At 43.3% G+C, this 15,485-nt stretch overlaps 1 protein-coding gene across 1 annotated transcript; it reads left to right on the plus strand.

Moving 5' to 3' along the window:
* Positions 1-13,506: 13,506 nt before the first annotated feature.
* Positions 13,507-14,948, plus strand: LOC147499774 (nuclease). Its single transcript, XM_086561551.1, has 2 exons — positions 13,507-13,681; positions 13,765-14,948. Exons 1-2 carry the CDS (start codon positions 13,522-13,524, stop codon positions 14,796-14,798), a joined length of 1,194 nt encoding a protein of 397 aa, XP_086417677.1. The 5' UTR covers positions 13,507-13,521; the 3' UTR covers positions 14,799-14,948.
* Positions 14,949-15,485: the final 537 nt, after the last annotated feature.

Raw genomic sequence — 15,485 nt, forward strand, 5'->3', positions numbered from 1 at the left:
CGACTCGGGGAGCTCACAGGCTACATAGCCTCTCCAATTCTTGTTACGTCGAGGACCTATATTTCTAGGATCGACTACACGAGAACTACAGCCTCTTGTTTCGCGGGCCTATATTTCTAGGATCGGGGGCTCACAGGCTACATAGCCTCTCCAATTCTTGTTACGTCGAGGACCTATATTTCTAGGATCGACTACACGAGAACGCTCTCCGCGAGCACACAGCTCTCTGAAGCTCTCTGGCTACATAGCCTCTACAATTCTTGTTACGTCGAGGGCCTATATTTCTAGGGTCGACCATACGAGAACGCTCTCCTCGAACAAACGCTCTCCGGAGCTCACAGGCACCATAACCCATCCAGTTCCTGTCACATCAACGACCTATATTTCTAGGGTTGACTACTTAACAGGACGCATATTTCTAAGATCAAGATATTAGTTACACACAAACCTACGGCGGCATGCATACACATCAAAACAACGTTACATGACAATCGTCATCACAACTTCGATCCACCCGATCTCTGGGATTACCGGAAATCGGATCGATGATCATTACAAAAATTCACAAGTCTTGAACCGCCACTTTCGTGGAAACCGGTTCCTCGAATGAAAATTTCGAATCTTTCGGGCAAGCACGAAAACACAGCTCTATTGTTTGCTCTCGTATAAGAGAGAGAAATGTAAATTACAATCACAACTTCCCGACAACGAGTCACGGGGCGATCACCTTATCAATTCTTCGTAATGGCGTGCTTGTCTTCGGGGCGCTAGTCGAGCGGTATGCCGAGCCGACCTCGGCATCACACATCTCGGGCTTTTTCTTCCTCGCTGCTCGTTCTCCTCGGTAGCGTCATACTTTTTTTCCGTCGAGGCGGCATAGGCGTCTGAGGCTTCGATATCAATTCCTTCGCCGCCACCACCCACGACATTTCTTCGCATAAGCGATCCACGGCCGTCAATTCCTTTTTCCAGCTCGATCAAATCCGTCACCCGTCTGGCTCGGCGATTCACGTTACGGTACTTGGTGGACATCACTTCCATTTCTTCTTGTCCACCCCCACGCTTCGCGTCAACCCGACTCCGCGTCGCGGGTTACCACCCGATCTCGAGCGGCGCGCGACCTCTTTCGGCTTATCATACCACTGAAAAACTGCATGAACATCATTTAGAACACCGGACTCCCACGGAGGTCGGTTTTAACAGATTTAAGCTATCAAGAACTCACCAAACAAGCGGCCATATCCATCGTCCCGGTGGTGTCCCCATGTCCTCGTCCTCAACTTACGCTTTATCTCCATCTAGCACAATCCCGCCCGAGCGCTAGTCGCTATGGGGCCGAGTGGAAGCTTCTGATCCGGCGTTTCACCATCCGCTTCTTCCCGTCTTTCGGGGTAGTAGAATTAAACCCCACATCCTTACATGGCGGGGCGAACTCTCACACTGGCTGGCGACCTTGCCCCGGCTCGTTCTTCGGTCGGCGACCGGTCATTTCGCCCACTTCGGCGTGGCGACGAAGACAATTCCGCCAGGACGACTATCTCTCCTTGCTTGCTCGCTTATGACCGCCGTTTCTCCATCGAAACCTTCCTCTTCCCTCGATCGCCATGAACATGAGGCTCAAAACTCCATTTCCTCCATTGATAGGGGCGTTTCTCTCACAAGCGCCGCGACATCTAGCCATCTTACCCTAGCGGCAAAGTTGCGGCGACAAAGTTAATACTTACTCTAGGTATTTCTCAAACCGAATAACACGCATAGAAGAAGCCACATACGATGAACAAGCGGCGAAAAAGCGCGATCGCAAGAGGCGAGCAACGATGAGGAAGGAAAGCTTAAAGCGAAACAATGGACGAACCTCTTGATGATATAATGCGGCGGTTTATATTCCTTAGGAAACGTCTTTTCCTAAGTGCCTCATTATCACCTTGAGGCGTAAACGCCATCGCCCGCCATCATTATGTCCCATGAACCGCTCGTCTCCCCTACCGTGTCACGCACGAACGGAACAACTTGGTTAAGCGGCATCAATCGAGCAATTCGACTGCATCTCGAGCGGACTCCGGCGATCGATGCTCCGCGTTGCGGCGTCGCGCCCAGCGATCTCAAGCACTCCAACAACGGGGCGCTCCCCATTTTACCAATCATAAGTAAGGAGGTCGTCACCACAATGGGCCTACCACGTTCCATTCTAAGCCGTGTCATCCTACATCACTATGAGTGGGCGGGACGACTCGGACATACACCGCAACACAACTATTTACCATCGCGTATAAACAAGGGGTAAATCTGGTTTAATAGCTTTATCATCATACTTCGGTGTTGAGCCGAGTTCTTTGAGATTACTCGGAAATCAACCCGCCCCACAGAGTTAAGCCGCATTCGGCTACCCGAATCGGCCAAAAAACACCTACTTGTTGGGATTACGATACCTGGAAACATAAGAAAGGCGAACTGCCGGGTTACCCGAAAACCGGTTCTATTGTATCCGCGGCAGATAAAGGCGATAAAACGGACAAAGAACAAATTTTACAACTTCGTCATCTCCGCCACATTAACTTCTCCTCCACGCTCGAAACGCTTCATCGACCTCGGCCTCTCTCCGTCCCACAATGATCGCTATGCCATCCAACTCTAAGCTCATCATCGCATCGTCGGTCTGCGGCGGCATTTCGAGCAACCCGGAACTTCACGCGCTCACGAAGAGGCAATCGCCCCGGCATCCCCGGAACCTCCTCCACCGAGGGGCCGGGCCTTACCCGGGCGTGTTCCTCCTTCAAGGCATTGTAGTCGATCTCGGTTCAACGAAGTCTGCGTCCGGCGTGTCATAGGCACGATTAAGCGTCACGAGCAACCTTCTTGCGGTCAAAGGCGTGCTCGTTCAACCTTCCATTTCCACGGTAGGCGCTTTCGCACATTATCTTCACTCCTCCTAGCTTTTGCCTCGACTCTTCCGGCTTCCGTATCTTTCAACACGGCTTGGCGGCGAGTCAACGCTTCATGGGCTCTCTTCAAAATCTTCCGGTTCCTCGCTCCATCTGCGAGCGTCACGGACATTTTTCAGCTCTCACCCGGCCGACACCACCATTTCCCTATCGATTACGCGGCGAGGCGATCTCTTTCAACTTCGAAATCCACCTCACGCGGTACCGCGAACATACACATGGTTAGCACAACAAAGAATTTGCATAAGCAAGCAAATTACCTCGGATGAAGTTATAGACATACCACGCGTTCTTGCGATTTCCATTCGTCTCTCAAGTTGTCGGCTAACCCGCTCTCATCTAGCTCTGCGGTTGCCATCGAGCTATTTGTTCTAGCAAACAACCCGCTATCTTCTTTGGATCTGAAGCGGCCCGATTAAACCGCTTTCCACCGCGGTCTTGGCTGCGCCCGTTCGTCCGGATAGACAAAATGTCCTTTCGGATCGTCCGAAGACGCGCCACGCTTTTCGATTCGCCTTCGTGGAGCCTTGGCCTTCTTCACGGTTGGGATCGCGTCCCCGTCGAGGCGACGACCCCATTCAAAAGTGGCCAAGTCCATGACTTTTGCTCGGTCGGGCCCCACTCTGGCCGAGATCACCGTGGCCCCGGCCGCTCCACCATCGAGATCCGCCCCCGTGCTAGCACCATCTCCACGAGCATGTCGAGCTACTTTTCGCGGCTTCGTCCGGTCGTCTCCTTTCGAGAGCGTCAGCGGGGCCTCCTCTCCGACCGCCCTAGCACGGCGGCGATCAAAACCATCGGCTCCAACTCTACGGGGAGCCTCGATCGAACCCCCGATTCGGGCGATTGCCGATCCTCCGACTCGAGGATTCCCCTCAACAGCCTTTGCGCTCCCTGCGCACCAGCTCCTCTCTCCTCGTGTTATCGGATCACTTGCGGCTTCTCCATCACCCTTCGCGTCGTTCGACTTAGAGCCCGCTCCTTTTGCACCTTCCTCTTCTCGGGATCGCGGCCCTCCCTTTTCCTCAAAGAAATGAGCGACCTCGGGCAACCGGCTTTGTTTTTCAAAGACGAGTCGGTAGGCGAATCTTTCTATCTCCCCACGATCGGTTAAGCGCTTCCGCGAGAAAACTCTGCGGCCAAAGCAAAACAAAGACACATTAGAAGCGGCTATCAAGCGTTAAAAAATAACAACGAGAAAAGTATTCCTACCCACGGATATGTTACAAATCCTAGTTCGCGGTATACACCCGCTCACCGATGGTTGCCAACTAGCAACAACCGGTCTCTTAGTCCGGGCCTCATTGCTTACTCCATCGATCAACTGCGAGCACGCGTCGTCATGGTTTGCAAGCTAAAGTTCATGTTCCCCGATCGGCGTATCACATAGTGCTCCACTATATCGGATACACCTATGTCATATTCCCCACTTTCGTTCGCGTTATCGAACACACCTTAATAATCGCCGGGTGTTACCCACAAATTGACAGGCGACTTCCAACAAAGCGCCAAGAAGTCGCATACCGTTTAGAACGGTATGTGCATCTGCGGCTCTCGGTAGCCCTCCGCAGATTATAACTCCACCGTTCGGCGGGTTATACTCCTCACTCTGAACATTTTCACTTTCGGTCATGGCTCTCTATATATCTCGTGTCGGGGACATTAATCCCATCTGGCGCCCTCCATTTCGGGGAAAGAGTTAGCGGCCGACGACGGTTCACTCTTCTAGGGGCACATCGCGATGCCGACCTCTCCCCTCGACGGCGTACTAGCCCGTCATCTCGACCGAGATCGGGCGTTACCCCCCATCCTATCTTCTTCTTCTAACTTCGGCCCACGCCCGACACTTACGATTCTTCATCCTCGTTACTCTCCACAACTCAAAGATATCTCTCGGACCTCCTCCGGCCGAGTGTCATCGAAATCGGACATTATAACAACCGCTTTTCTATCAAAGATTCAGTTCTAAACCCTATAGCCTTACAATAACCTACTTACTTAAAATAACGAAATGGACGGAGAGGAAAGCAAATGGAAATGGGAAGAAAAAACGAATGAGGGAGCACTCACTGGAAAACCCTAGGGCGTTTTTGCGGAAGAAGAAGAAACACGAAGTAACTTTTTCAGTATTCCAAATCTGATTTTGTATAAACCGCCCGTTCGGTTACCAAGGAGTAATCATTACATCCTACGCTATAGCCCGCAGACGTGTTCCAAGGCACTGTCCTTTCAGCAGTTCCGCATAACGCGTTGACACGTTCTGCTTCAACCGCTACGATTACATCGCGTGCACGTAAGATACAACTACCTTTTTCCCGCCAGTTCACGGGCCACAATATTCAAAGTGGCGCTCTACCGGTCGGTTCATCCACTCTTTTATTAAGCTCCGCGCTCCACCACGCCCGTCCGACTCTTTCTCTCACCGGTGGCGTTTCCCTTACACCAACGCCTCTATCGAGGGCGTGTAGGGAGCGATATCCTCATAGGGCATCGCGACTTCGCGTGGAGCATAAAAGCGAACCAAGATATCGACCTCAAAGACGGACGAGAACGAATGCCTCTAGCGGGCACTCATAGATTAATCCAAGGCGACCTCAAGACCGACTGCGAGTAGCTCGAGTAGGTGGTGCGAAACGAACATCTCGATCACGAACACTTCATCGGATATAGAACGCTTCGGATAGAAACACATCCCACACAGGGTAATGATTGCCAATATCTTAGTGGTAATCTCAACACCGAAATAGGGACTACCGCATCTACCCCCAATCATAACAGATCCAACCCAACACTCATCCGCGATCTCCACCCTACATTTGTACAAAAGAATACACGTGTCGGGAAGGATCTCCTCTCTCAAAAACTCTATAAATACCACCTACCTAACTACGTCGGACTGATTCTTCTCTCCCGGAAAAGGAAAAACGAGAAGATCGTGTAGGCGGTTAAAATCCATGGCGACCTCGGTCACATCAAAAATCCTAACCCTTCCCGTTCATCCTAGTAGTAATTAGGAGAAAACCAAAACGCTCCTTTACACTAATCTTGACTATTTTAAAAAATTCTAGACTGAACTATAATATTTTTTTATTTTATGATTCGTGAGTTGTAACTCTTGGTCACACTTTTTAGAACGGTTTTTCCACGTTATTTCTCTATATTTACATCATGGAATTGAAGAGAGTGCAGTTACACATTACACTTGAAAACATAAAAAAACTCCAATTACATTTACATTACATTTACATGGAAAATTCAGGATGGAGTTCATAGAACATTTAGATGCTAGTTCTTGATATATACTTTGGACTTGAAATCAGGTTTCCTAGGGTGTTTTCTCATCTAAAATCCCACACCCATAATTTAATGTAACAATAAAAATGTAAGCAACTTTATATTACTTGACCTCTGTACTTCCATTATGGGAGCAACTAAATCATTCGTGTATTTGCTATGTCCTTTCCAACACCAAAAATTGTGTTAGATAACCTCCAATTTTAAAACCTGTTAGTCAAAATCTATCTCACAATCATCATTTCTAGCATCACACTCGTTGTACCTCCCTCACATTAAACCCTCATACATACACCGGATCACCGAAAGACTTGTAATTATTAAATCTTGGAGTGGGTATTCCAAACTTTAATATGTCAAAATAAATTTAACCAATGGAGTATGTACATTTTCAGAAAGGCCAAGTTAGTTATGCAACTTGTAGCGCGCTTCTCCCCTTTCACTTTTGTATGATATTTTTGCCAATAATCATAATCAATAAAATATATTTATGGTAAAAAAAAAAAAAACACTCGAGAAATCCAACTCCTACAAATACAATTATACAAAACCAAATGTCAATCATCAATCTTTCGTTCAACTGATAAAAAACTATAAATAATCATATCCTTAGTACTAAATACCAATTCATGACTAAACGCCAAATTCTTAAAAATTTGGTAAAAAACCATATTTAGTGGAGAGACCAAATCATTCCACCATAAAAAAATCATCAAATCAACACACCAAATGGGTTCCAATGGACCAGATCTTTCAAAGCCATATACCATAAGTAGTGACCACCTGATCTTTCAAGCCATATACCCTTCTAATGCATCCTACTTTTAGATGGGTATCTCAAAATCTATGAATTTGGTGGATAAGGGCTTCATCTGGAGCATTGGGGATGGAAAATATGTGCAAGTATTCCATGATCCATGGATTATTATGGTTGGCAAACCTTTCCTCCTTAGTGACTATGCCTATATTAGGCCCAATAACTAATATATGAAAGTGGCTGAGCTTAAAAATGCAAATGGCTTTGAATGGAATGAGGAAATGCTTCTTGAGCTTTTTCCTACTCCTATAATACAAGCTATCAAGGATATTGTCATCATACCAAGGAATAAAAGAGATAAGCTTTCATGGTTTAACTCTAACAAAGGTCTATTCTCTGTAAAGGAGTATATAGAAGAGATAAGCTTTCATGGTTTAACTCTAACAAAGGTCTATTCTCTGTAAAGGAGTATATAGATGCTTGACAAGTGATCAGGTGGAGAACCAATGTGTTGGTTCTAGTTTCAGCACACTCACTGCTAACAGAATTTGGAAGCTAAACCTTACTGCTAACTGACAATTCTTTATCTAGAAATTATACTCTGGTGGTTTGGCAACTGGGGATGTTTTGAGAAACAAAAAACTCAATACTGATCTCTCTTTGCCCTTTTGCTTTAAGCAAGAGGAGGACACTATTTATCTCTTCTTCTCATGTGAGTGGGTAAGAAGTGTTTGGTTTGCATCTTGCATTTCCTGCAGAACGGATGCCTATGTTGGCTGGAACCTTAAGGATTAGATTAATGAGATCGATTGCAAACTGGTGCTTTAGTCCAATTCTAGAAGTGACCGGTAAAGGAGTGTTTGCATGCATCCTTTTACATCAGATATGGACCCTCATAAACACAATTAAGTTCGAAGTTGCCACACCTAACAGGGAAGGGATTCTGAAACAAACCACCGGCCTATGAAACAAATGTATGGAGGCTTACCAAAAAGAGAATCTCACATATCATTACCTCTTAACCCATCTCACAATACTTCAACTAGCATTTATGCTTACAATGCTTACCAAATGTATGTAAGATATGGACCCTCATAAACAAAATTAAGTTCGAAGTTGCCACACCTAACAGGGAAGGGATTCTGAAACAAACCACCAGCCTATGAAACAAATGTATGGAGGCTTGCCAAAAAGAGAATCTCACATATCATTACCTCTTAACCCATCTCACAATGCTTCAACTAGCATTTATGCTTACAAGGACAAACCTAGCACTAGTAGTAACTCTGATAGCATTAAGTCAAATGTTAGTAACATGGATATGCATAATACAAAAACTTATGTATGTTTTGATGCTACTTTTGATAGGACATTAATTAGGAAAGGGTTCAATAGGTGCAATTCTCTGGAACGCAAAAGGTGAATTAGCAGGAGCAGCTCACAAAAGATATCGAGCTAGGGATGTGGAAGAGGCAAAATTGAACTTAAAGCAGCTGAGGTGGCCTTATTGATACTCATTAGAAGAATGGGCATACAAGAGGTGGACACCAGGGGGTGACAAGCAAGCTGTTATGAAAGCACTTGCAGAACCTAAGTCAAGCTTTAGTTGGCATTTGTGGAGCCTGAGAGACTTTATTTTAAATTGTTGTTTTGTCAATAGGTGTAATTTCTTTTGGATTAAAAGAGATCAAAATTCTTATGCACATAAGGTTGTCAAGTGGGCTGCGCACCACTTGGAGAAACCTATCCCATCATTTGTTGATAGTTGTAATGGTCCGATTATTTCTATTGAATGAATGAAAGGCGGTATTTAGTGGAAAAAAAAAAATGGGTTCCAAGTTGGTGTTTGGTTTGATATTTCATCAAATGTACGTCCCCGGCGGTTTTTCAAAAACCGTGCGACTTTTTCAACACCACGTGGTCTCACCAAATGTATTCTTTGTGGTCCCCCAAGATAAATCAAATTTGGTGTTGAAAAGTTGATGTCTAGAGTCTAAACTAAAGATGTTTGGTGTGTGTGTGTGTTTTTTTTTTTCAATAGGAAATTTTAAATAGAGGGGTTACAAGATCAATTGTCCACCTAGGTGGAGGGCTAATGCCAGCATACATATTTGCCCACTTCGCTAATTTATGGGCTTCTCTATTGCTTGTATTAGGAATCCAAAAAAAAATCAGACCGATAGAATTTGTGTCAGAGCAGCTTTGTAACTCACTTTTGCCCTTGCCATAGTATTCTTCTAGTCTCCATCCCAAGCTATCCTCATTTGATGTTAGCGCCTTCATCAGCTGCTGGTCATCACCCATAATCACTACATTTATGGTTTGAAGCTTCTTTGTCAGAACTGTTGCTAGTCCAACTCCCTTACACTCGGCTTGGATTGTGCTTTCACATTTAAAATTGCTGTTAAGTGTCCCATAATTCTACCATCTTGACTCTGACATAGTGCTCCAGTAGCTCCTCTTCATGTTTCTTTTTCAAATACTCCATCAAACAGAATTTTGGACCAACTGCTGAATTGTGTTGCTTCATAAACAGGGACTTTAGAACCATCTGTCGTTCCTGAAATCTGAGGGCAATCTTTTTTATAGGCTTCCATCACTTGCATTGTGTGATGGGAGACTTGATTATAAATCTCCTGATGCGATAGGTTTCTTCTTTCAAACTTTATCTGATTCCTACATCTCCATATTTTTTCAGTAACATACATATGTCATAGATCATAACTAAATTGCTGTCGTGGTCTTTCTTCTTCTTCTTCTTATTCTGTTCCCAGCTCAGCATGACATCTAAGATTCCTCTGACATCCTTTTCTTCATTCTCTCCTACTCTAAATCCCAAAACCGAGCCTAACCATAAAGTTTTCACCCATTCACAATAATAATAATAAAAACAGTGAAATTCAGTTTCAAACTCTCCTACATAAGACACAATCCACATCATCTCCCTGAAATTTTCTTCTTAGCATTACTTCACCTGTTGGTAGTCCTCCTGAGTAGAGTTTCCAAATGAATAACTGGGTGTTGGCATCTAAATCCAACTCCCATATTCTCTTTATAGATTTCGTGTTGATTTTTGAGCTCTCGTCTTTTTCAGTTTTTCTAGATATATGTGCTTGCAAGCTGACTTAACTATGAAAACCCATTTGTTATTGTTTTAAATAACTAAAGCGAAAATAATGCTATCCACTCCAAATAGATTAACCCTACACAAGGATTGATCATTCTTTCAAGACAAGACTTTAACACCCTCCAAGTACTATCCCAACACTTCTCAATATCAACTAACAAGCATATAAAGTAAAGAGACTAATGTAAAAGAGAACAAACCACAAGACACGAATATAATGTGGTTCGGCAATGTGCCTATGTCCACCGGCGAGTTCTAAGCTTTACTAGATGCACAAAGTAACAGATTACAAGAGCTCTAAATTCATTCACAAAGAATGAACACTCAAACACTCACTCAGAATGCACTCTTACAATCTGTGTCTCTGTTCTAGTATTGGTTAGGTTAACTTCAATTAGAAAAAAAAACTTATGTTTTTATACTAGACCAAAAAAGATCGATGTGTTTGAGAGTGTGGTGGAGCGCGAGTCGCGCCTTGCCTTAGGCGTAGATGAGCGCGAGTGCGCCTACGAAAGTTTGTACACAAAAGTCCAGTAACTTCGATCCAAAAAATTGGCTAAGTACAAATCCTCCAAAGGAATGCGCACGCGCTATGCTCCAAGCTAGCTAGGGCGCGCGCCTTACAAAAAAAGAACAACCCCTTTTTCTCTACAGTTATCTCTCCACCATATGGGCTGATCTTATTGATCATGCTTAATGGTTTTGTGAGTGATACACTCATGAATAATGTCAGGAAACAACTCTCCAAACTTTTCATTGTTCCATTCCATTGAGTTGGAATGAAGTAAGTCTCATACTGCTGTGCTACTTTCTGCTGCAGAGAAAGAAAAACCTTATTTGACATGGTCTGAGAGGATATAATGGGTTTGTTGTTGTGAGTTATCAGTGAATGTTTTGATATCTGAGACATCTCCAAGCTGCCACATGAATCCATCTTTAACTGACTGCATACTTTTCATGACTCCCTTCCAAGAGTAAGATCTTGGCTTCCCGATTTCTTGAACTTCTGTAAAACTATTCCAGTTATATAAACTCTTGAAAGTTCTTGCCCAAATAAAGTCGATCTTGATCAGTAATGAGTCTCCAACTGTGTTTTTCCGACATTGCTAAGAAGATTTCCTTTGCTTTTATGATCCCCAATCCACCATGTATCTTGGCTTTACACAATTTGTCCCAGCTGATCTGAGAGTATGCCAGGCATGTGAATCTGCACTCCCATTCCACCCAAAATCCCTGCTGATCTTATCAAGCTTCTCCTGAATTCTGTTTGGTAAAGCATACATTCCCATGGCATATATGGGCACTACTTTAAAGTTGTTCTGCTTGTTTGAGAAAATATTTTTGCCTTCCACCCATTCACTTTCTTTTCACTTTCTTCTGCAAATTGTCCAAGAGGTATTCAAAGCCTTCTCATTTCTTTTTACCCACAAGCAATATTGGCACACCTAGGTATTTTTCTTTTTCCTTGAAACTTTTGACTTTCCACCTTCAAAGAGCATTCCCAATGCATGTCAATGTTATTCACCTCCACGTAGGCTCAATTTTCTCTTTTTTCCACCGTTTTGGTGAAAACAAGGTGAGGCTGCCCAATGCAAAGTGAATATTAATCTCGAACGGGATGTTGGATTCCATCTGAATGTAAAAATCGAAAAAATGTGACAGACGTTGAAACATCCCGTCTGAAGTTAAAAAAATAAACCGAAAAAAAGTCGAAAAAACACGAGCGACGGAATGAAACATTCCGTCCGAAAAAAAAACCGATTTTTAAAAAAAAACACGAGACGAAATCCAACATTCCGTCTGAAGTTCACAACTTAGCCACTATCTTGGTTGAAGGTTTCACTCTCGTTTTGACTTGGAAAAATAGTCGCCTTGATATTCACCTTTGCATTAGGCAAAAGTTTTTGACCATTTAGAGGTGAATATTATCACATCCCCTTGATATTCATCTGCATTGGGAATGCTCTAACCAACAACTTCTTATACCTGTGGTGTACATTGCTACTAAAGTACACACTAGACTTTTCCCAGCTCACCTCCTGGCCAGTTGCATTGGAATACTGCGTCAGTATATCCTTAATGTTGTTGGTTTTCTTCATGTTGGCCTTGCAGAAAAAATTGAAGAAGGGATCGGAAGAAGAACAGTAAACGTGGATAATGAGTGGGTAGATCAGTAAGTATCCGTGGCCTTCCCAAATTCAGCAACGAACACATTGTTTCTATTTCTACTATTAAGTCTGGCAGTGCAACACTAGGTCGGTAAAACCTGGAGCGTTAGAAGTTATTAGAACCGACACATAATCCCTTAGGCTAGGCCGGCCGTCTGGCCAAATCAGGTATTCCCATACAGCAGCCCAATGCCCCAATTGGATTTTCAGTACCTGTACACTTAGCGAGTTAGCGTCTCCGTAAGCGGAGGCTCTTACTTCAGCGGCAACTAGTTTTAGTCACATCTTGTGACCACCTAGAGTTGCCTCATATTTGCCACCAGCGGCAACTGATTTAGTCACATGGATAAATCCAGCTACCCACCAAGAGATGCTCTTAAATCAGGTTGAAATTGTTATTTACATTCTAACATTCATAAGACATGGTAACAAAAACTTTTAAATCTTGGGGTGACGAACTGGCGATAAACAATAATAATATATATTTATGGTTAAAAAAGAAACTCAAGAAATCCAAAATCCTTGAAATACAATTATACAAAGCCAAATGTCAATCGTCAAGTTTTTTATCAGTTGATAAAAAACTGTAAATAACCATGTCCCTAGTACTACCCTTCAGAATGCAATACTTCCTTAGAACACCTTCCTTTTGAAACCCAGCCTTCTCTAGAACTCTTCCTGAGCCCATATTCTGGACATCCACCAATCCTTCAAGTCTCTCCAAATATGGCCACTCTTTGAATATACAATCAACAACCAACTTCACTGCTTGTGTTGCAATTCCTTGACCCCAATACTTGGATGCTAGAACATAACCAAGTTCACCTCGGCATCGATCCCCACCAGAATTTGGCTCAACCGATATGGCCCCAACTGGCCTATTATCCAAACATATTGCCCTAAACCATGGGTGAGGCATAACAATATTTTTCATGTAATCCACCGCATCTTCTCTACATGTATAAGTTTCCCATCTACAAAAACGCGACACACGATCATCTGTCACCCATACCATGAGATCATCAACATCTGATAGATCCAATGGTCTAAGTGAGATTTTTTCTAGTCCCTTCTCATACTCCATTTCAGTTTCTTTGGATAAAGAGATAATAATGGACTACTCTAATAATTGGACAAGTGGGTAGCACGATATATATGACGAAATAAGTTCGGAATTTCGAAAATGTCACACTCTTTAGAAAGAAAATGAGTTCAATGTGAAACAGTAGTTAAATGGCTCCACCAAAGAAAACGAGTAAGAGGAAAATGAAGGAACCAAAAAAATGCAAAAGCATTAACACAAACGTAGTTTTATCAGAAGGACCGGGCTTGGAACCAAAGTTAGCTGATTCTGATTGGTGGGATGCTTTCTGGCACAAGAACTCCTCTTCAGGTAAATCCATCCATTATTATTTCTTTAATATATAAATTTTAATCCATCCACTTTAGAGTTTGAAAGATGGGAGGTTTGTGCAGATCCAGTGGTACCTAAGAATGAGGTGGAAGGATTCAAGTATTTCTTCAGGGTATCAATGAATACATTTGACTATATATGTTCCCTAGTGAGGGAAGATCTCATTTCAAGGCCTCCTTCAGGTCTTATAAACATTGAGGGAAGGCTTCTTAGTGTCGAGAAGCAAGTTGCTATTGCCATGAGAAGGTTGGCATCTGGTGAGTCTCAAGTCTCGGTAGGACGGGCGTTTGGAGTTGGACAGTCCACAGTTTCTCAGGTGACATGGAGATTCATTGAGGCTTTAGAAGAACGAGCTAGGCATCATCTCAAGTGGCCTGAATCTGATCGGATTGAGGAAATTAAAATTAGTTTTGAAGATACCTATGGTTTGCCCAATTGTTGTGGGGCCGTTGACGCCACCCATATTATCATGACTCTTCCTGCTGTTGAGACCTCAGATGACTGGTGCGACCAAGAAAAGAACTACAGCATGTTCTTGCAGGGCGTTGTAGATGACAAGATGAGATTTCTTGATATCGTCACTGGTTGGCCTGGAGGAATGACCATTTCTCGGATGTTGAAGTGCTCTGGATTCTACAAGCTCTGTGAAAATGGTGATCGCTTAAATGGAAGTGTAGGAACGACATCTGAGGGACTAGAGTTCAGAGAATACATTGTTGGTGGGACTGCATATCCTCTGCTTCCCTGGCTGATCACTCCTTATGGAAATAAGTACCTAACAGGTCTCATGGCTGATTTCAACGCAAAGCACAGGCAAGCCAGTGAACTAGCAGGGATTGCGTTTTCGCAGCTTAAGGGCACTTGGAGAATCCTTCACAAGGTAATGTGGAGACCTGATAAGCGCAAGCTGCCCAGTATAATCCTGGTCTGCTGCTTACTCCATAATATTATTTTGGACACCGGTGATAAGCTGCAAGCAGATGTCCGTTTATCTGATCATCATGACTCCGGCTATGTGGAAGAAAAATGTCAGCAAGTTGACCCGAGTGGTGAAACACTGAGAAAGAACTTATCTAAATATTCAATAGCATTGTGACAGGAAGCATACTGTGAATTACTAAATCTTCCATCTATGTTATGCAAAGAGTGCTGTGTTAATCTGGCATTTTGAGGCCTAGTCTTCTGAACTCAGGCAACTAAAAAAGTTCAGTTCCTCACTGATATACAATAATGAGTTGATCATCAAGTAATGGCGTATTGCCTGGTTTACCAAAAAAATTTCATTCTCAATGCACATAATGAGATTACAGAGCAGGGATCTAAATATCAGAAAGATCTCCAATCTTTTGGCTGCCTTAACATGGATTTTGTTAATCGCGAGAGCAACTAATTGTTCACAGATATTTCTCCACTTTTTTAAGAGAAGGAAACGAAACTAAAGTTTAATAGTTGCAGTTTTACAGAACTGATGTATAAATCCCGTAGAGATTGGTGTCATGGTAAATAGATCAACCTCCAGAATACTATTGGGAAATGTATAATTCCTAACAAATAAGTCTAACTTAATGTATTGCATTAAAAAGAAAAAAAAAATGGTGAGAAACTTGGATGATCTTTGAAACTTCTGAAGATTAAAGTGACAAAACCAGGGATGTGTTCGCATGGGATTGAGAATCTATAATGAAGGAGAATCTATTTACTTTGTTTGTTTTTTAGGTCTTTTTCCCGAATTAAGCGAATGCAACATTTTTGCAGTAGGCTTTTGCAGCTTGCAGCATTGGCT

Source organism: Coptis chinensis, chromosome 5, assembly GCF_015680905.1.
Source record: "Coptis chinensis isolate HL-2020 chromosome 5, ASM1568090v1, whole genome shotgun sequence".
Lineage (NCBI taxonomy): Eukaryota > Viridiplantae > Streptophyta > Magnoliopsida > Ranunculales > Ranunculaceae > Coptis > Coptis chinensis.